Below are 23,909 nucleotides of genomic sequence, written 5' to 3' on the forward strand. Positions count from 1 at the left end.
ATTATATTCACATCACCTTTACCCACCACAGATACAGATAATTAAGAACCAGCTCTATTAACATTACACATACTTAAATAGCAACATGTCTTCAAGTTACTTACATCATCAGTGATACAAAGATATACAATCCTGTCTTGGCAGATGTAATGAAACAAATAACTGTAGAATAAAAGATATAAAACTTACTGTGGTTATGAGTAATATCTCTTTCACTTCTATCTATGTATAAGAAATTTTAGTACTGCCAACGTGACCATATTATTTATAGATACTGTCTATTCTCCCTCTCCCCTATATACATGTTCCTCTGAAGTCAAACTGATAGAAATAAATAAGAAATTAAAACAAGCTACATAGTGCAATGTTATGCACATTACCCATTAAAATAATAACTGCAAAAGCATAATTGGACTTTTTTTTTTTTTGGCTGTGCCACGTGCCTTGCAGGATCTTAGTTCCCCAACCAGGGATTGAAACTGGGCCCTGGCAGTGAAAGCGCCAAGTGCTAACCACTGGACCGCCAGGGAATTCCCAGATACTTAAGGTTTGAACAAGAGATGACATCTGAGGGACACGTAATTAAGAATAACCCCCAAATGGGCCATACAGTCTTCTTTGACTTCTCCTAAGATTTCATAGCAAACACTTTTTCTACTGAATACTCAACAGTAACATTTATTTGTCATCTACTTTGAACTAGTCACTGGGCTAGGTGCTGAGGATACAAATAAGCAAAACCATCAATCCCTGCCTTTACAGAGATGAAAGTGCAGGCAATTGTGGAACAAACACAGTATGCAGGATGATAAGGAGTTAAGGGTAGTACATGGTGCTGTGAGGACATAGAGGTGACACCTAACAGAGTTTGTCAAAGGGTAACAGGAAAACATCCTGGAGCAAGTGATGTTTGAGCTGAGACCTGAAGACTAAGTAAGAGACGGCAAAAAGAACAAGCAAGAGTGTTCCAGAGTGAGAGACCAACAAGCTTAAGGGCTTTGAGATAAAAGAGCAAATACTGGGTTTAAAAGTAAAATTAGTTAATATGACTAGAGCAGTTGTCCCCAACCTTTTCGGCACCAGGGACCAGTTTCGTGGAAGACAATTTTTCCACAGGCGGGGAAGGGGTGATGGTTCAGGCGGTCATGCGAGCGACTGGGAGGATGGTTCAGGTGGTAATGAATGTGAGCGAGCAATAGTTCAAGCAGTAATGCGAGTGATGGGAGTGATGGGGAGCAACAGATGATGTTTTGCTTGGTCACACGCCACTCACCTCCTGCTGTGTGGCCCAGTTCCTAACAGGCCTTGGACCACCACCGGTCCGCAGCCTGGGGCTTGAGGACCCCTGGACTAGAGTACAGAATTTAAGGAAAAAATAAACTGCTTGCACAAATGAGGTTGTAAGTAAGCAAATATCATGCTGTATAAGACTTTCAAACCTCACTATGCATTATCCTAAGAACAATGAACAAGCATCAAAGGGCTTTAGCCTGGGAGTGTGATCAGATTTGCCATATAAAAGGATGCTTAGGCTAAAGTGTGGAGAACTGACCGAAAGGAGGACCAGACAGAAGACTATTGAAGTAGAACAGTGAGAGAAACAAACTAAAGTACTATGGGCAGTGAAGAAGGGACTGAGAAGAAATAATAGAACTTGATGACTGGCTACTGGGGGTGAGGCAGAGGGATAAGTCTATTTTGCTTCCCAGATTTCTACCCTGGGCAAGTAGATAGACAAGAATACTTGCTGAATTGTATTATTAATGTTCACATAGAGGCTTGATATGAATTACAAGGAGGTATGGGAACTCAGGCAAAATGTCTTCCTCCACCACTGAAATTGCTGATATCAACTCCACCAATGATTTCCACACTGCATATTCAGTGGCTCTCTCTGACACATTTGATAGTGCTGATCACTTCCTTCCTCTAGAAAGTGTTTTCTCTCCACTAGATTTCTTAACACCAGGCTTGCCTGGTTTATATGGTAGTCTCTTTCGCTCTCTGTTGATGTCTTGCAGCATCCGGAGCCCCCTGCTTTTCTCACACACATTCCCTGGCGGGTGGCATCCACTCTCTTGTTTTGCTGTCGATATCTGTTTTCAGCTACTACAATAATAATGATTCCCAAATCTAAATCTGACCTATCTCCCGAGCTCCAGGCCTGCATACGCTACTGTCTACTAGACATATCCAACAGGAGTACCATAGACAACTTAAACACTACAGGTGCAAAAATGAAAGTCATCATTTCCCCCACAAAATTTGTTTCTCCTAAACCACACTTGGGAGTATGTTGGTGCAAAGACCACAGAAGGTAATGAGATATGGTCCTTGCCATCAAGGAGCCTATAGTCAGAGGACAGAGACAAAAAATAAAGATAGCAATTATAACACTGCTTCATAAGTGTTACAATATGAATAAACACAGGATGCTATGGAGATACACAAAAAGGGGGCACCTGGCCCAGTCTTGGAATTCGGGGGTTTCCAGAAGAGGAAACGTATAAGCTCAGGAAGACAAACTCAGATTTTTAAAAAGTAATAGCTATTGCAAGGCTAGGAAGAGAGAAAGAACCCAACACTGAAATGCACGTAGCTGAGTATGGCTGGAGAACAAAACTGAGGGCTCAAGTAAAGAGAGATAAGGCCAGAGAAGGGAGCAGGGGCAGATCTTGAAGAATCTTTCAAGTAGTGTTAAGGAACTTTACCCTGAGTACCTGCTGAAGGAAGGGACATGATCAGAACTGCCCTTTAATCAGAAGGATTAAAGTGACAATTAAGAAAGTATTTCATTTGGAACCTGTAAAATGAGCAAAAATTTACCGGGGGCCTAGGAATGGAAGGACATTCCAAGACACAAAATCATGAAAAAAGTATACCAAAGCTTGAAATAACATAGATAGGTCAGGTAATGACAAAGATTTCTATAGAGATAAGGAAAGAAAAGTCAGGAATAGACAAAATTGTGAAGGCTGAGTTTGGGCTTTATTCTAAAAGCAATGGGTTTTAAGCAAGAAAGTATAATCATAGGAAAGTGAAATACAGATTTAAGGAGGGATCAACTAGAAGCAGAAAAACCAGCTAGGAGGAGGTTATTAGAAATGCGAAACAATGAATGCCTGAACAGACGCTATGACAAGTGAGGATAGAGGAGATTGAAATACCTCCTGGAGGAGAATGGCAAGGATTTGGTTAAGGAGTCAAATATGATTCTGAAGTTTTAGGCTTAGCCAACTGAATGACTGGTGATGCTATTAAAGAAAGAAAGAAATAGCAAAAGGAAGGTCAGATTTCAGGGAGAAATGATTTTCATACAGTAAAATGTACTTTTTTCTGTTGGTGTACAGTAATAAAAGATATTTTATTCCCAAACTGATTGGGATGATGGAACATGATTATAGGAAAGAAACTAAGGCAGAGGGTTAAAAAGAAAAGACAACTCAGTGATAGAGACTTACTCCAAAGGATACCGGGTAGGACTGGGTCAGGATGCTGGTGGAAAGACACAGCAGATGGATAACATCACTTTCTTGCACTATAACCACATTTTCATTGGATTACATAGTCTAGCTTCTCTTGTAGCTATAGATATGGCTAGTGACTAAGTTCTGCCTGATAAAATATGAGTGGAGGAAACATGCCCTACTTCCCAGCCTTGCCTCTACAAAGATGACATGTGCTTTCCCTGAGCACTTTCCTGGGAACTGACTAGAAACACGATCGTTGAGCCCAATAAATTTTTGAAGAAACCCTAAAGCCATACTCACAAGAAACTGAGGTCATTTAACCCAGAGGTAACTTCTTAGCCCCTAAACTACACCAGGAAGTGACAGACTACAAAACCTATACAGTTCCCAAAGATGACACACTAACACCCATTCTGGATGTGGCCAGAGAGGATAATGGACCAGGAAGAGCCTCCTGGAGAAGAAAGGGAGAAAAGATGAAGAATTTCTTCCAAGAAAGCAGAACCACTAACCACTCCCAGGTCAGAATAAGAGTCTCTGAAATTGCTGTGGAGTAGTTATTTGAATATTGCTAAGAAGCAGTGACATCTATGTGTTTCTTGTTCTTCCCTTTTCTAAATCGAGGTTTACAACTTCCACTTGGTGATGCTGTTCTTATTCCACCAATGTCTATTGGGTTGGTCTGATGAAACAGGGAGATCATATGACTTGTCTTTTAGCTTGTTGTTAATGGGCCACAGGAGCCACTCCTGTGCATGATGGAGAGGACTGCGTATCACTCGGACTGTCTGGACCTGGAGCTGGACACAGCGATCAGATGAGTCTTTGGGGCCACCTCCTGCAGAGAGGAGGTATGCTCCATGTTTGGGAAGAAGAGTACATCCTAATATTTTGGTGGCCCAGAAGAGTAGACTGGAAGATTGCAAGTTGTCTCCTGATGTCCTATAACTTCCTCCAGAGTAACAGAGTTTTAGCTGAGCATATGGCTGCACAGCTAGAGATGACAAATTCTAGTCTCCACTCCAGCTAGGTTAGCTACATAACTATGCAGTCAACAATAAACTGTCAGGCCACTTCTGGGCTTTGCCTTTAAAAATACTGGGCAAGCACAGGGAAGTAACAAGAACAGAAGAAGCTGCCTTGGCCAGAGTTGGAAGGCACTAATTAAAAATGGCAGAGCCACCCCACCAGTCCCGAAGTACTCATCTCTGGGCTATCTCATAAATTAATACTGTATTTTGGGTTCTCTCTCTTACAGCAGCTTAGACTAGATCCTAAATTATACAAGGAGTTGGCCCTGGAAACCAATAAGGACCTCCTTCTGAGATAGGGTCTAAGGAAATTAGGATGAGTTAGGTAACCAAAGATTGTTAAGTACTGAGGAGGAAGGTTGAGGTACTTTTTATGATTACTAAGATTTCCCACCTATGCCCCCTCCAATTCATTCTCCAACCAGCCACGACAGTGATTTTTCTAAAGCAAAAGCTTACCAAGTCACACCCCAGCTGAAAACTTTCAATGCCTTCCCATTGCCCATACGGTAAAGTACAACCCCTTAACATGGCCTATGAGGCCCTACAGGACTTCTCTTCTGTCGGTCTCTCTAGCTTTATTTTCACCATGTTGGGCACCAGTCACAGACAAACACCTGCAGTTCGCTAAATATGCCTCCATACTTCTCTACCAGCTGTTCCTTCTACCTGGAATACCATCCCCCTATCCACTAGCTTCTACCCTCTACTGTGATTACCTATGGATTTGACTGTCTCCTTCATTAAACTATAACCTCCATGAGGGCAAATACTGAGTGATTTCTTGTATCCCCAGCACCAAGCAAAGCGTCTGGCGATAGTCAAGTGCTCAGTAAATATTTACAGAAAGAATGAAAGAAAAAAATATTCTTTATCTTAACTACATCAAGTTTCACATGTACTAGAGCTCTATAGCAAAGTCACTTTTATATCTAACATTTCCATATCTTTCTTTAAAATATTAATATCACTTTGATGATAGAATAAAATAATTTTTAGTTAAATTTAAAATTAATAGAACCAGACATTTTCTAAGCTGGTAAAGATTATTGTTCTGTCAGCTTATTCAGATTATCTACTGAGAAGCTTGCTTTTCTAGTTTTCTACTTTTCTGATTATAATAATATAATTCACTTCTTTCACCCGCTACCCACACAGAGCAGAACTCACTTGCCGTGTGAGTACGTTAGCTTGTTATTTTCAGAAGGTATCTTAGCCAGAATCTGCTCTGTCACCTCCAGGAAGTTGCCTCCACACCAAGCATGTTTGGCAAGGATAGTGGTTCCCCTGGCAACAACAGCGAAAAGAATGGCCATGGCTTCGATCTATCAAAAGGAAAAAAGACACATAAGACTTAGAATATTTCTTTGACATAATCTTTCAAAAGTAACTTACTATCGTTATCAACATCCATCTGGAGACAGTACTGACCAAGGCACTGTAACATTAAACAGAACAGACTTAACAACAGATTTAACAAAATCACAGTCTTCTACAAACTTATAACCTAAACCACACTGATATGCATTCATATTTAGAGAAAAACCAAATGCATACACATAATATATTTTTATGTGTGTGTGTATATACAATGTAATGTATATGTGATACATGCATACATACACATACATTACACTGATACACAGGTTGCATTTACAAATTACACAGCACAAACTGTTATCATCCTCTGAAAAGCAATGACCATAGATGGCAAAGGGACATAAAAATGTCTTCATCGGGCTTCCCTGGTGGCGCAGTGGTTGAGAGTCCGACTGCCGATGCAGGGGACACGGGTTCGTGCCCCGGTCCGGGAGGATCCCACATGCCGCGGAGCGGCTGGGCCCGTGAGCCATGGCCGCTGAGCCTGCGCGTCCGGAGCCTGTGCTCCACAACGGGAGAGGCCACAGCAGTGAGAGGCCCGCGTACCGCAAAAAAAAAAAAAAAAAGTCTTCATCCTTTAATAAAGTAATCCCATCCTGAAAATTTATCCTAGGGAAATAGTTCAACAGCAGTTAGAGTCTATATTCACTAATATACCTATTAACAATAATAATAGCCCATATTTATTAAGCACTTACTATGCACCAGGCACCATTTTAAACACTTAATTTAATCCTTACATCAATGAAATTAATACACTATCATGATACTTACATTAAAATGAGGAAAATGAAGTATAAATGACTTAAATAATTTGTTCAGAATTACAGAGCTAGTAAGTGGTAAAAGATGGTATTTAAACCCAGGCAGTATGGTTCTAGAACTCACAATTTTATCCCTATACTATATTCTGCCTGTCCTACGAAGGCATTATCCATCACAGAAATAAACTGAAAATAACCCGAATCTTCTGCAAGAGAGGAATGGTTCTATAAATTATGGTAAGATCCTTTATAAACAAAATATTTCTAAAACAATACAGAATGAGTTTAAGATTACAGTAATACCTTGGAGGTATTGCAAGTTCAGTTCCAGACCACCGCAATAAAGCAAATATCACAATAAAACAAGTAACATGAATTTTTTGGTTTCCCAGTGCATACAAAAGTTATGTTTACACTATGCTGTAGTCTATTAAGTATGCAATAGCATTATACCTAAAAAAAACACAATGTACATGTCTTAATTTTAAAAAACTTAATTGCTAAAAAATGCTAACCGTCATCTGAGCCTTCAGGGAGTCACAGCAGTAACACCAGAGATCACTGATCACAGATCACCATAACAAACATACTGAAAAAGTTTGAAATATTGCAAGAATTATTAAAATGTGACACAGAGACATGAAGTATGCAAAATACTGTTGGAAAAATGGCACTGACAGACTTGTTCAATGCACGGTTGCTACAAACCTTTGATTTGTTAAAAAAACAAAAACAACCACAAAAAACCCCAGCAATATCCGTGAAGCACAATAAAGCAAAGTGCAATAAGAAGAGGTATGCCTGTATTTTCCTCATGTTTATGAATTTGTACTATTTTTTTTCCCCACAGAATAGCCTGGTTTCTCTTATTTAATGGCATGAACTTATAAAAGAGATGAACAAATATCTTCCTATTCTTCAACTAACTCTTCAACCTAATGTTATTTGTTAACATGTTCAGTTTCATCCAATAAGCCAGAGTCATCTTGGGTGGCAAAGTGAGAGTCACTTATTAAAAATTCAAATCCTTGGTATAATTCCCTGAAATTCTGATTCAGTAGGCCTGAGGTGGGGCCCTGGAATATATACTTAAGAGCCAAGCCTGTCTGGATGCAGGTGATTCACATGACCACGTTTTGTGAAACACAGTAACTATAAAATGCTTGAGGTCAGGGAATCCACTGATTCCCTCTTGGAATGCCTTTGGTATGAAGGACAGCATACAGAACAGAAATGCTCATGTGTCTCTTGAGCTGAACTCCTCTTGGAGTCTCTTCATTGCACTCTCTAAATGAAGGTGTTTCGCAGGGTTGTGTCCTCAGCCATCTTCTTTCTGGATTTCTCCACACACATATGTAGTAGCATGTTATAATTTCCAAATGACTTTCTCATACACTATATCCCTTGAACCTAAAAGCCTCAACTGACCATGTAACATGCTCCAGGTACTGTTCCATTTCTTAAAATTATCATCTACACACTATCTCTGCTTCTCTATCTTCTTTTAATTCTTCTCTTCTATAATCTGGCTTTTCCCCTCAACACTCCACAAAACCATGCTTGTCAAGATCACCAACAGCCTCTACATTGCAAACTTCTGTGGTCATTTCTCTATTCTCACCTTACTTGACCTCTCAGAAATAGTCAACACATCTGAATAACCCTCCTTCTGGGAACACTCCTAAATGTCTGGCTGTTCCTTCTGTCTTCTTGCTGAATCCTTCTCCTCTAGCTGACCTCTAAATGTTGACTTTCCATGGGTACTGGTTCTACACTCTCTTATCCTAGATGAGCTCATCTAGACCTGCCATTTTAAACATGCTTTATTTGCTGAAGATACATTGCATACAGAAAAAACCAAAGGCACAACCAAAGTTGAGGGAAAAACCAAAGACAAAACACAAGGCATACCAAATAGTTGAGGGAAAGGTAGATGAATAGAGACCCACAAAGAAGATGGAGGAGGACCAACCAGGAAAGTGAAAGGAAAGCCAGAAGAGTATGGTGGCCTTGAAGCCAAAGGAAAAGAAACCTTGAAGAAGGAACAAGTGTCACCTCCCAGCTCTGTTCACTGATACACAGTATTAAGACTATAAAACAGTCACTGAAATTTTATAAGGAAGGAGGTCATTGGTAAGGGTCAAAGAGACATGCAGTGGAGTGGGAAAAAAACACAAAGAGAAACAGAGATGAGAAATCATATGGTCCCTGAGACAAAGAGATGAAAAGGTAGCAGCCTCAGTCCTTTAGCAGCTTCAAGAAGAAAACTGAGTTTAGCAACAATACAAAAAGATCTAGTGTGCTAGCGGACCATAAGTTCGTTATGAAGTGTTATGATGTAATTGCTTAAAATGCTTATGTAATCTTAAATTACATTAAGAAACAGGGTATCTTGATCTCTTTAAGTACTATTGCCATTATACTCTGTGCTATTTAGAACACATGTGTAATACTGAGTTCAGTTCTAGGTACAGTATTCTAAGACTGGACAGAAGGGCAAAGTATGGTGAGAGACCTGGAGATTGTATCACTTGAAGAATGGCTAGAGGAACTAGAAATATTACACATGAAAAAGACAGCAATCTTCAAGTTTATATAAAGTATAGTCACCTAGAAGAGGGAGGACATTATTTGGAATATAACTAGGAACAGTGAATATAAGTTATAAGGATAGCTATGTAAGTTATGCATAGCAGTGTTTTATTCAATAAAAGCAGTCCTCAATTTTAAAAATGCCTATTAAACATTGGGTACATCGCAACCGAAACTTTACTTTCCTCTCAGATGTCACTAATAAACATTTCTTGAGGGAACCTTCAAGATAGCACAGGAGTAAGATGTGAAAATCACCTTCCTCCCCACAAATATATCAAAAATACATCTACATGTGGAACAACTCCTACAGAACACCTACTGAACACTGGCAGAAGACCTCAGACTTCCCAAAAGGCAAGAAAATCCCCACGTAGCTGGGTAAGGCAAAAGAAAAAGGAAAAAACAGAGACAAAAGAATAGGGATGGGACCTGCACCTCTGGGAGGGAGCTGTGAAGGAGGAAAAGTTTCCACACCCTAGGAAGCCCCCTTCACTGGTGGAGATGGTGGGGGAAGCTTCAGAGCCACGGAGGAGAGCGCAGCAACAGGGGTGCAGAGGGCAAAGCGGAGAGATTCCTGCACAGAGGATCGGTGCCGACCAGCCTCACCAGCCTGAGACGCTTGTTTGCTCACCCACTGGGGTGGGTGGGGGCTGGGAGCTGACTGGACCTGCCTAAGAGGCAAGAGACCACTGTTTTGGGATGCGCAAGGAGAGGGGATTCAGAGTACCGCCTAAACGAGCTCCAGAGACGGGCGCAAGCCATGGCTATCAGCTCGGACACCAGAGATGGGCATGAGATGCTAAGGCTGCTACTGCAGCCGCCAAGAAGCCTGTGTGCAAGCACAGGTCACTATCCACACCTCCCCTCCCGGGAACCTGTGCAGCCCACCACTGCCAGGGTCCCGAGATCCAGGGACAACTTCCCTGGGAGAACACACGGCGTGCCTCAGGCTGTTGCAACGTCATACTGGCCTCTGCGGCCACAGGCTTGTCCCACATTCCGTAACCCTCCCTCCCCACACTGGCCTGAGTGAGCCACAGTCCCCTAATGAGCTGCTGCTTTAACCCCGTCCTGTCTGGACAGGAACAGATGCCTGAGGATGACCTACATGCAGAGGCGGGGCCAAACCCAAAGCTGAACCCCAGGAGCTGTGCGAACAAAGAAGAGAAAGGGAAATTTCTCCCAGCAGCCTCAGGAGCAGCAGATTAAATCTTCACAATCAACTCGATGTACCCTGCATCTGTGGAATACCTGAATAGAAAATGAATCATCCCAAAGTTGAGGCGGTGGACTTTGGGAGTAACTGACTTGGGGTCTGCTGTCTGGAACTGATTTCAGATTTTTATGTTTATCTTAGTATAGTTTTTAGCACTTATTATAATTAGTGGATTTGTTTATTGGTTTGGTTGCTCTCTTCTTTTTTTCATTATTACCTTTTTATTTTAATAATTAAATTTTATTTTTATTTTAATTATTAAAAAAACTTTTTTTATTATTCTTTTTTTCTCTTTTTCTTCTGAGCCGTGTAGCTGACAGGGTCGTGATGCTCTGGCCTGGTGTCATGCCTGAGCCTCTGAGGTGGGAGAGCTGAGTTCAGGACATTGGACCACCAGAGAACTCGTGGCCCCACGTAATATCAATCAGCGAGAGCTCTCCTAGGGATCTCCGTCTCAACGCTAAGACCCAGCTCCACCCAACAGCCAGCAAGCTCCAGTGCTGGATGCCCCATGCCAAAAAACTAGCAAGACAGGAACACAACCCCACACATTAGCAGAGGGGCTGCCTAAAGTCATACTAAGTTCACAGACACCCCAAAACACACCACTGGTTGCGTCCTGCCCACCAGAACAACAAGATCCAGCCCCGCCCACCAGAAAACAAGCACATGTCCCCTCCACCAGGAAGCCTACACAATCCACTGAACCAACCTTACCCACTGGGGGCACACACCAAAAACAACGGAACTACGAACCTGCAGCCTGTGAAAAGGAGAACCCCAAACACAGTAAGTTAAGCAAAATGAGAACACAGAGAACACAGCAGATGAATGAGCAAGGTAAAAACCCACCATACCAAACAAATGAAGAGGAAATAGGCAGTCTACCTGAAAAAGAATTCAGAGTATGATAGTAAAGATCCAAAATCTTGAAAACAGAATGGAGAAAATACAAGATATTTAACAAGGGCCTAGAAGAACTAAAAAGCAAACAAACTATGATGAACAACACAATAAATGAAATTAAAAATTCTCTAGAAGGAATCAATAGAAGAATAACAGAAGAACAGATAAGTGACCTGGAAGATAAAATAGTGGAAATAACTACTACAGAGCAGAATAAAGAAAAAAGAATGAAAAAAATTGAGAACAGTCTCAGAAACTGCTGGGACAACATTAACCACACCAAGACACAAATTATAGGGGTCCCCAGAAGGAGAAGAGAAAAAGAAAGGGGCTGAGAACATATTTAAAGAGATTACAGCTGAAAACTTCCATAACATGTGAAAGGAAATAGTCAATCAAGACCAGGAAGCGCAGAGAGTCCCATACAGGATAAATCCAAGGAGAAACACATCAAGACACATATTAATCAAACTATCAAAAATTAAATACAAAGAAAAAATATTAAAAGCTGCAAGGAAAAAGCAACAAATAACACACAAGGGAATCCTCATAAGGTTAACAGCTGATCTTTCAGCAGAGACTCTGCAAGCCAGAGGGAGTGGCAGGACATATTTAAAGTGATGAAAGGGAAAAACCTACAACCAAGATTACTCTACCCAGCAAGGATCTCATTCAGATTAGACAAAGAAATCAAAAGCTTTACAGACACACAAATTTAAGAGAATTCAGTACCACCAAACCAACTTTACAACAAATGCTACAGGAACTTCTCTAGGCAGGAAACACAAGAGAAGGAAAAGACCTACAAAAACAAACCCAAAACAATTAAGAAAATGGTAATAGGAACATACGTATCAATAATTATCTTAAATGTAAATGGATTAAATGCTTCAACCAAAAGACATACACTGGCTGAATGTATACAAAAACAAGACCCGTATATATGCTGTATACAAGAGACCCACTTCAGACCTAGGGACACATACAGACTGAAAGTGAGGGGATGGAAAAAGATATTCCATGCAAATGGAAATCAAAAGAAAGCTGAAGTAGCAATTCTCAGATCAGACAAAATTGACTTTAAAATAAAGACTAAAACAGGAGAAAAAACGGACACTACATAATGATCAAAGGATCAAACCAAGAAGAAAATATAACAATTGTAAATATTTATGCACCCAACCTAGGAGCACCTCAATACATAAGGGGAAATCGACACTAACACACTATTAGTAGGGGACTTTAACACCCCACTCTCACCAATGGACAGATCATCCAAAATGAAAATAAATGACACATTAAACAAGACAGACTTAATTAAAATGTATAGGACATTCCATCCAAAAACAACAGAATACACTTTCTTTGCAAGTGCTCATGAAAAATTCTCCAGGATAGATCATATCTTGGTTCACAAATCAAGCCTCAGTAAATTTAAGAAAATTGAAATCATACCAAGTATCTTTTCCGACCACAACTCTATAAGACTAGATATCAATTACAGGAAAAAACTGTAAAACATACAAACACATAGAGGCTAAACAATACGTTACTAAATAACCAAGAGATCACTGAAGAAATCAAAGAGGAAATCAAAAAGTACCTAGAAACAAATAACAATGAAAATACGATGACCCAAAACCTACGGGGCACAGGAAAAGCAGCTCTAAGACGGAAGTATATAGCAATGTGATCCTACATCAATAAACAAGAAAAATCTCAAATAAACAACCTAACCTTACCCCTAAAGCCATTAGAGAAAGAAGAACAAAAATACCCCAAAGTTAGCAGAAGGAAAGAAATTATAAAGATCAGCTCAGAAATAAATGAAAAAGAAACGAAGGAAACAGTAGCAAAGACCAATGAAATGAAAAGCTGGTTCCTTGAGAAGATAAACAAAATTGATAAACCACTAGCCAGACTCATCAAGAAAAAAGGGACAAGACTCAAATCAACAGAATTAGAAATGAAGAAAGAGAAGAAACAACTGACTCTGCAGAAATACAAATGATCATGCGACAACTACGAGCAACTGTATGCCAATAAAACGGACAACCTGGAAGAAATGGACAAATTCTTAGAAAAGTATAACCTTCCAAGACTGAACCGGAAGGAAGAGAAAATATGAACAGACCAATCATAAGCACTGAAATAGAAACTGTGATTAAAAATCTTCAACAAACAAAAGCCCAGGACCAGGTGGCTTCACAGGTGAATTCCATCACACATTTAGAGAAGAGCTAACACCTATCCTTCTCAAACTCTTCCAAAAAATGCAGAGGAAGGAACACTCCCAAACCATTCTACAAGGCCACCATCACCCTGATACCAAAACCAGACAAAGATGTCACAAAGAAAGAAAACTACAGGCCAATATCACTCATGAACATAGATGCAAAAATTCTCAACAATATACTAGCAGAATCCAACAGCACATTAAAAGGATCATACACCACGATCAAGTGGGGCTTATCCCAGGAATGCAAGGATACTTCAATATACGCAAATCAGTCAATGTGATACACCATATTAACAAACTGAAGGATAAAAACCATATGATAATCTCAATAGATGTAGACAAATCTGTCAACAAAATTCAACACCCATTTATGATAAAAACTCTCCAGAAAGTGGGCATAGAGGGAACCTCCCTCAAAATAATAAAGGCCATATATGACAAGCCCACAGCCACCATCATTCTCAATGGTGAAAAACTGAAAATATTTCCTGTAAGATCAGGAATATGACAAGGGTGCCCACTCACCACTATTATTCAACATAATTTTGGAAGTTTTAGCCACGGCAATCAGAGAAGAAAAAGAAATAAATGGAATCCAAATCGGAAAAGAAAAGTAAAACTGTCACTGTTTGCAGATGACATAATACTATACATAGAGAATCCTAAAGATGCTACCAGAAAACTACTACAGCTAATCAATGAATTTGGTAAAGTAGCAGGATACAAAACTAATGCACAGAAGTCTCTGGCATTCCTATACACTAATGATGAAAAATCTGAAAGGGAAATTAAGGAAACACTCCCATTTACCATTGCAACAAAAAGAATAAAGTATCTAGGAATAAACCTACCTAAGGAGACAAAAGTCCTGTATGCAGAAAACAGTAAGCCACTGATGAAAGAAATTAAAGACGATACAAACAGATGGAGAGATATAGCATGTTCTTGGATTGGAAGAATCAACATTGTGAAAATGACTCTACTACCCAAAGCAATCTACAGGTTCAATGCAATCCCCATCTAACTACCAATGGCATTTATCACAGAACTAGGACAAAAAATTTCACCATTTGTATGGAAACACAAAAGACACTGAAGAGCCAAAGTAATCTTGAGAAAGAAAAACAGGGCTGGAGGAATCAGACTCCCTGACTTCAGACTATACTACAAAGCTACAGTCATCAAGACAGTATGGTACTGGCACAAAACCAGAAATATAGATCAATGGAACAGGACAGAAAGCCCAGAGATAAACCCACGCACCTATGGTCAACTAATCTATGACAAAGGAGGCAAGGATATACAATGGACAAAAGAAAGCCTCTTCAATAAGTGGTGCCGGGAAAACTGGAGAGCTACATGTAATAGAATGAAAATAGAACACTCCCTAACACCATACACAAAAATAAACTCAAAATGGATTAAAAACCTAAATGTAAGCCCAGACACTATAAAACTCTTACAGGGAAATATAGGCAGAACACCTTATGACATAAATCACAGCAAGATTCTCTTTGACCCACCTCCTAGAGAAATGGAAATAAAAACAAAAATAAACAAATGGGATCTAACGAAACTCAAAAGCTTTTGCACAGCAAAGGACACCATAAACAAGACTAAATGACAATCCTCAGAATGGGAGAAAATAGCTGCAAATGAAGCAACTGACAAAGGATTAATCTCCAAAATACACAAGCAGCTCATGCAGTTCAATATCAAAAAAAACAAACAGCCCAATCCAAAAATGGGCAGAAGATCTAAATAGACATTTCTCCAAAGAAGATATACAGATTGCCAACAAACACATGAACTAACAACATCACTAATCATTAGAGAAATGCAAATGAAAACTACAATGAGGTATCACCTCACACCAGTCAGCATGGCCATCATCAAAAATCTACAAACAATAAATGCTGGAGAGGGTGTGGAGAAAACGGAACCCTCTTGCACTGTTGGTGGGAATGTAAATTGATATAGCCACTATGGAGAACAGCATGGAACTTCCTTTAAAAAACTAAAAATAGAACTACCATATGCCTCAGCAATCCCACTACTGAGCATATACCCTGAGAAAACCATAATTCAAAGAGTCATGTACCACAGTGTTCACTGCAGCACTATTTACAATAGCCAGGACATGGAAGCAACCTAAAGTGTCCATCAACGGATGAATGGATAAAGAAGATGTGGCACATATATACAATGGAATATTACTCAGCCATAAAAAGAAACTAAATTGAGTTATTTGTAGTGAGGTGGATGGACCTAGAGTCTGTCATACAGAGTGAAGTAAGCCAGAAAGAGAAAAACAAATACCGTATGCTAACACATATATATAGAATCTAAAAAAAAAAAATGGTTCTGAAGAACCTAGAGGCAGGACAGGAATAAAGACACAGACATAGAGAATGGACTTGAAGTCACGGGGAGGGGGAAGGGTAAGCTGGGATGAAGTGGGAGAGTAGCACTGACATATATACACCCCCAAATGTAAAACAGATAGCTAGTGGGAAGCAGCTGCATCTCACAGGGAGATCAGCTCGGTGCTTTGTGACCACCTAGAGCGGTGGGATAGGGAGGGTGGGAGGGAGACGCAAGAGGGAGGGGTATGGGGATATATGTATACATATAGCTGATTCACTTTGTTATACAGCAGAAACTAACACAACATTGTAAAGCAATTATACTCCAATAAAGATGTTAAAAACAAATAAGCATTTCTTACTCTCTCCTATACTGCTAAAAATCACACCTGTAATCAAGTCTCACATGGGCCCACTATTATTATCTTGCAATAGAATCTGTAATGTCTTAATGAATATTGGGACAATAGAAACAACTGTGGCCAAAAGAATACTGCATTTGAAGTCCGAAAACATGGCTCTGCTAATTATTAGCAGTATGTGAATGTCCATTAAATGATAAAGTGCTATATAAGATCAGATTCAAGAAGAAAAAGAATTAAACTATAAGCCAGAAAGAGAAGAAAAAAAAAAGATAATGGAATATAAAGGAAAGTTGTCTTAACACTGTCCCTCCCTGTTCTCTTACTCACTCCTTGCTTGGTCCCATAGCCATCATCCCAATTCTACTACATTCCTGCTAAGAATCTTGTATGAGTTTCCTGTGGCTGCGTGACAAAGTACCAAAAGATGCAAGGCTTAAAATAACAGAAATTTATTGCCTCATAGTTTTGGAGGCCAGAAGCTCGAATTCAAGATGTTGGCAGGTCCATGCTCCTTCTGAAATCTGTAGGGGAGAATCTCTTCTAGAATCTCTTCCTAGTTTCTGGTGGTTTGCTGGCAATCCTTGGCGTTCCTTGGCTTGTAGCTGCAGCACTTCAATCTGTGCCTCCATAGTCACATGGCATTCTCCACGTGTGTCTATGTCTTCACATGGTAGTCTCTGCGTCTCTTCCCTTCTTATAAGGACACCTACTCCTGTATGACCTCACTTTAACTTACATCTTAATTACATCTGCAAAGACCCTATTTCCAAATATGGTCCCATTCACAGATAGCAGGGGTCAGGATTCAACATCTTTTTTGAGGACACAACAAATCCCATCTTGGGAACTCACCAGTCCTCCCAAATCACTCCTACTCTCCCCTCTCCACATATTCATATCACCCCAACTTGCCTCCCTCTCTTCTCCAAAACCTCTGTCTCACATCCTTCCATAATCATATTAGAGGCCTGTCCTTAGAACGATGGGCCAGAAGAGCAACCTCCAACAGCTTAGAGTTAGAAAGACCAGTTTCTACTGCCCAGAAAGTTTTAAGGAAAGAACATTTTTGTTTCAGTTGCTGGGATTCCAAAAAAAAGATATGCTACGGGGGAATCCGAGTGAGAATTCTGAATGTAGTTTTTTATAGAGGAATTATTAGAAATTGTGGTGAAGGTCTTTAAGTCCATTAAAGGTTATATATGATGCTATTCGTTGGCTTAACAACCGAAATGTCATAAGTAGCATTATTTATAGAAAAAAATGCACCCAGAGTTTCAAACAATAATCTTACAAAGGAAATTCTGGGATATATCCATTTGTAAGGGATTGCCTGCATTAAAAATATTGCTAACAAAATAGCACAGCAACAACATAAATGTCCCTCCTCAGTGGAGGCATCTTCAAATGGAAGTTGAAGATGGTTTCAGGGAACTGAGTAGGGTAAAAGGACGAGTCAGTGTTTCTCACACTCAAGTCTTTGTGTTCTGAGAAATTTTTTAATTCTGTATTTTTATTTTGATAACATTAAAAATATATACGAATACCCGGATTATCTACATGTATACCATATAAATGAGTGATGGCAAACAATTCAGTGCTGCATTTGCATTACGAAGGCATAGGTGCCAAGAAATTCCCTAAAACAGTGCTTAATTTTTAATGTATTGGAGGCATGTCTGGCTGCTCCTAGGCTGACACATCCTAAAATCATAATGACAATCATGACTCAAGCACTCTTGTATTCCTGTTGTGTTTTTTAATCAGTTATAAGGACAAAATTTATACTTTGCAGTAACGATTTACATCTGAAAGATATCTGCATGGAAAAAGACTTTTATTTTTATGAACTGAGACTTAGTTTTCTGACATTCTGAAAATGACAGTGTGGAAGAATAACTAACTCATAAATTATCTCAAGCTAAGCAAAAAATAATACTCAAAGGTGTTTGTACCAAATGGAACCCAAATGATACTATAATGTGCTATATGAATAAACACTGAGCAACTATTCAAACAGAAGAAAGAAATGGAAGAATTAACTCGTCACATAGCGCATGGCAATAGCCAATGCCAAATCAAAAGAAAGCATTTTGTATCATTATCTGTATTACTGCAAGGAAATGTATTATGTTTAATCCTTGCAACAGTTCATTAGCAGAATGTTTCACAGGAAATACATTATGGAAATTAAATTTTTTCCACCATTGTATCATGGGGCATACTATTAAATTGTCCCATTAAATTAAATGTGGGGGGCATGGAAGGTGCTCAGGAAAAAGATGGGAACTCATTTTAGGAGACAGGTATGAAACAAGAGAAGGCACAGAAGTGAGAACATGCTTGAGAAGGTAAATAAACTAGCCTGATGAGATGGAATGGTCCACATTTGGCAAATGAGAAGGTTTTGGGATAAGTCTAATGGCCATATGTAAAAAGAAGGCCTTGTATAAATTAAGTAACCTGTATTTCCTCAAATAGTTTTTCTATTTCAGTTCAACACATGTTCTAAGGCTTTACTATATGGCACCCAATATAGTAAACACTGGAGGTATGAAGACCAGCAAGAAAGGACGTCTATACTCAAGGAAAACCATAGTAAAATATGGAAGACAGACATAAACAAATAAATGCAATAGACTTTAAGGGTGAATAATCTAAGAATGCACCAATTGTTTAGAAGATTCCTTAAAGTTTTGTGATTATCTCATCTTGGATGAAGAAAAAAAAATGCAGGTGTCAGCCTATGTATTGGGAATTCCCTCAGTATACAATTATTTCTTCTTGGAAGAGAGGTCAAAGTCTGTTTTATCCTTACTAGGTTCTCAATGTCCAGCACAGTGCCTGACATATAATAATCCCTCAAATATTTAAGAAACACTGAGCATGCTTTGGTTTTAAATATACTATAAATGACAGATAACTTTATATTCAGTAGGACCTGGCAGGAACAATAGTTTGATTACCAAACTATCTCCCTAAGATAAAGGAGTCGAGCTGAGAATAATCCAATCCTCAACTCTTCTTAGGGAGGAACTAAGCAAATGACAGAAAAGCCACCAATTCTGATGTAATAACCTTGGAGGAGACAGAAGAATGAAGAACAAACATTGATATGAGAGAGAAAAAGAAGAAGTGTTTATGAAAATCCTGACGTCTGGTCACAGATCAAGACTATTCTTGTTGGTATTACAAATATTCTTTTGGGGTGATGCTCTGAGACCCAACCCAACCCTTCTAACTTTCTCAGGACAGGAGACTACCCTGTCAAGTAAAACATTTGTTCTATTTTCCTTTAACCACCACCACCATATAACATCACCTTGATGCTCGTTTGCCCCTTCCACACACACTCACAAATATGTAAGCTACTGAGAGTAGCGATCTCCTATGTCTTGTTTCCAGCTATATCCCTTGCACTTAGAAGAGTGTCTAGCACATATTAGCTGTTCAATAAATGTGTGTTAAACAAAACATATGAGTGGCTCTGCTCTCAGTCACAGCTTTTCAAAGGGAAAAAATGTCCGAAACATGACAGTATACTCCGGGATCAAGGGTGGGACAATGGAGGTACAGGTAGTTGAGAGCAATTAATAAGACAAAAAGAAAAGGACTTGATAACTGATTGTTTGTGGGGGTTATGGAGGAGGGAGGTGTAAAGCATTTACTAAAGAGTCTAGTACGTGGTCAGTTTCTTGAATATTGGCCAATAGTAATAAGAAGAACAACACTGTACAGGTCTGACGCTGAGGAAATAGGTCGGGGCAGAGATATAGAGCTCCTATACGAACTGAGGAAGAAGAATTACAACACTGGGCCTTGGAGGAAGGGCACGCAGAGGGCTAGGAGCCTAGAAGTAGGAGGTTAACCAGAAAGTGACGTCATCGAAACAAGGGCGTAGAGAGTTTTTAGAAGATTCAAGAAATCTCAAGATATTCAAATGGTACAAAGAGGTCTTGCAGAATGCAAACTGAGGGAAAGTTAACATTCTTTTTTCCTCTGTAACAACTTAAGTGACGCATTCTGACTCTTTCACTCGAGGCCCTGTTAGCGGCATAAAACGCACTTCACCAAAACTGGACCTGTCCGACAATTCGAACTGTCGACACCAGAGAAGCCCTAGTCAACCTTGCAGTGCCTCCTAATTCCACCTTCCCGTCGACACCTCTGCCCTCCCTCTGCCATCGTCTCCCCGCCTTCGGCCCAGCGCTCCCCGCTGCTTTTACCTGTCTGGACACCGTGTGAGAACTCGGGGATCGGGACAGAGTCGCGCCGGTTAGCGCGGGGTCGCCAACTGCCTGCTCCCGGAGGAGGCTGAACCAGACGCCGCCGGCTTCCGCAAAAGCGCCCCGCCCGCGCGCGGCTTCCTGGGAATGTGAGCGCTCCTCCAATGGGAGCGAGAGGAGGGGAGGGGCCTGCTGCGTTCCCAGCCTCCGCACTTCCCAGGAGCCGCACTGCATTCTGGGAGTGGTAGTTTCGGCTGGCCTATCGCCGAATCTGTCGCTCGCTCCATCAACAATTCTTGTCATAAACAACATCAAGCGCTGTTCCTTAGAGAAAGCGAGAGAATGCCCGGCCACAAAAAGTCCACCGGCGGGATAAATGAAGAGCCGAGCTTTCCCCACCGTCTCCCTGCTTAGTCTCAGCAGGTAACGTCGCCTGTTACTTCACAGACAAGATAGAATTCATCTGACAGGAATTCCCTCTACTTTCGCCACGAAATTTTTTTAACCTCCTTGGATCCCTCAGCAATCCTTTCTCCCATTCTTTTGCAATAATAAAAATGGTAATAATAATAATAAACCAACTACTTCTCCTTTGATGTAAACTCCCTCATCCCCTTTACATCCCTATTCCTTCTTACTTACTCAGTCGAGCTCCACTAATAAACTAGTCTGTCTCGTGTCTCAACGGCTCCCTGCTTATTTGCCCTTTATTATCAGCATTTAAAGATTGTCAAAGTTTCTCTCATCTAAAATATTCCAAAGTCAGCTTTCTCAACCCCACACCACCCCAAACCTCTCACCACACACAGACTTAACTTCTCCTTTCCAGTCAAAATTCTCAACCGTGTTGCTAGAATAGACACTTTTTAACCATTACAATACTTCAACTCTGCAGGATTTTACATTGGTTATTCCCTCCTTCTTGAAACCCGCTTAGTTTGGGCTGCTTTAACAAAATACCTCAGACTGAATGGCTTAAGCAGAAATTAATTTTCCACAGTTCTGGAGGCTGGCAAGGTTCAGACTAGGGTGCCACAGTATGGTGGGGTTCTGGTGAGGACCTGCTTCCTGGCTTGCAGACTGCTGCCTTCTTGTTGTGTCCTCATGTGGTGGAGAGATAGTATCTCTCACACATCTCTTATAAGGGCACTAATCCCATTCATGAGGGCCCCACCCTCATGATCTAATTAACTCCCAAAGATCCACCTCCAAATACAATCACATTGAGGATCCAGGCTCTAATATATAAATTGGGGTGGGAAGAACATAAACATTCACTTTATAGCACCCTTTATTCTCTTAGCTTTTTCTAAGATGCTGCACTCTTCTGGTTCCCCTCCCACTTTTGTGGCAGATCCTCATTTTCCTTTGAAATGTTCATTTTCCATAGGGCTCTTCCTTACACTCTCTTCTTTTCTTAGTCGTCAAACTTTTCTTGGGTGATCTTAACTAATCCCATTGCTTTGATTATCATCTGTATGCTGATGATTCTCACATATAGGAAGCCTGGACAAGACTCCTGTAACCCAGACTGAAATATCTAATGAAAGCTGGGCATCTCTTTCAGGCACCTAAAACTTAATGTAGTCTTTAGTTGACCTAATACATTTCTACTCTCCCCTCTCCCATAAGCTGCTCCTCCTTCTCCTCTAATCCCATCTCAGTAAATGGCACAACCATGCAATCAGTTGCCCACACCAGAAAGCTGGGTATCATTTTGAATGCTTTCACTCCCTCATAGTTCACATCCAAATAATCAGCAAGCCATGTTAATTCCATTCCCTAAATATCTCACTTGTCAAACTTCAGTTTTCTCATCTTTGAAATGAAGATAATAATGGCACCTGTCTTCAAAGATTGCTGCAATGATAAATGAGCAATACTGCCTGGCAAAGAGTAAGCACTCAAGGACAATAAGCATTTATTGAACAAGCATTATATTTGTCATTAGTTCTTCTTTATTAGGTCTTACATAATGATAGCTAGCATTTACTTTATACTTAGGGAGAAAGAAAAGGAAAATGAGAAATGGTGAGATATTTTGTGTAAGTTACAATCCACTGCATTCCTCAGTATTTTTCCAATCATGACAAAAATATAGCAGTAGTCACGAGGCACTATACAAACTGTTCTACTCTAATGTGTGCAATATATGCCATACCTTATTTATTGTTATCAGCTCTGGCTGGGCTATAGACATTAAAAAAATCATGACAAATGATCTGAGCACTAGAAACCAGAAGTAATATCTCTGTACCTACAGTATCTCCTTCACCATCTCCCTCCCACCCACTCCTCATCACTTGAAATTGTTCTATCTAAAACAAAATCTGATCATTTCCAACTTCTACTTAAAATCTTAATTCACTCCCCATTATGTAGAGGATAAAGTCTAAGATTCTAAACGGAGAATTCAAGGCCCTCAATGACCTGACCTCTCTCTACCTTCCCTGCTTCATATTCTGCTTCTCTCACCAACACATCCTGTGCTCAAGCCTACTCTTGTATGGTGTCATTCACTAATTCATCCATCTATCTATTCCTCCAACAAATATGTACTAAGTGCCTACTATGAGCCAGGCCTATTCTGGATTCTGGTGATATAGCAGTGAACAAGACAGACAATGTCCTTGCCTACTGGAGTTAACACTTCAATGCCATGCTCTTTCATGCCTCAGTGACTTTGCACAGGCTGCCTCCCTTATCTAAGTCTTATTTACCCTTCAAGACATATCTTAAATATCACCTCTTAATTTTCCAGCCAAGTACACGCTGTTTTAAGCTTTTTCATCCTCTGCAAAGGTTTACTTTTCATCTTAATATTAATTTAATTTTATTCAATACCTATTATTTGAGATGTTACTTTTTTAAAAAAATTATTTATTTACTTTTGGCTGTGTTGGGTCTTCGTTTCTGTGCGAGGGCTTTCTCTAGTTGCGGCGAGCGGGGGCCGCTCTTCATCGCGGTGCGCGGGCCTCTCACTATCGCGGCCCCTCTTGTTGCGGAGCACGGGCTCCAGACGCGCAGGCTCAGTAGTTGTGACTCACGGGCCTAGTTGCTCCACGGCATGTGGGATCTTCCCAGACCAGGGCTCGAACCTGTGTCTCCTGCATTAGCAGGCAGATTCTCAACCACTGCGCCGCCAGGGAAGCCCGACAGCATAGTATCTTAGAAAGAGAAGTTTTGGATCCGGACAGTCCTGAGTTAATAGCTATATGAACTCTAAATGTTGCCTCAATTTAGAGGTTTTAGAGCTCTATCAAAGCCCCTCTTGTTACTCTATATTCTCTCCTAAAGTAATCTCACCTGTGCTTCAAAATTTGTGTCTCTAGCACAAGCATTTATACTGGGAAA

The 23,909-nt window shown here is 40.2% G+C and overlaps 1 protein-coding gene across 2 annotated transcripts in view; it reads right to left on the reverse strand.

Moving 5' to 3' along the window:
- The window catches only part of VAMP7 (vesicle associated membrane protein 7), an 86,478-nt gene extending 65,805 nt beyond the window's left edge, over positions 1-20,673 (reverse strand). For both annotated transcript variants that reach the window (XM_060136997.1, XM_060136996.1), the window contains exons 1-3: positions 20,556-20,673; positions 5,672-5,826; positions 105-162 (exon numbers count right to left, since the gene is read on the reverse strand). In XM_060136997.1, the coding sequence (XP_059992980.1) occupies positions 105-162; positions 5,672-5,817 (204 nt within the window). In that variant the 5' untranslated portion in view covers positions 5,818-5,826; positions 20,556-20,673. The remainder of the gene's footprint in view (positions 1-104; positions 163-5,671; positions 5,827-20,555) is intronic.
- Positions 20,674-23,909: the final 3,236 nt, after the last annotated feature.

The sequence above is a fragment of the Lagenorhynchus albirostris genome, chromosome X (assembly GCF_949774975.1).
Source record: "Lagenorhynchus albirostris chromosome X, mLagAlb1.1, whole genome shotgun sequence".
Lineage (NCBI taxonomy): Eukaryota > Metazoa > Chordata > Mammalia > Artiodactyla > Delphinidae > Lagenorhynchus > Lagenorhynchus albirostris.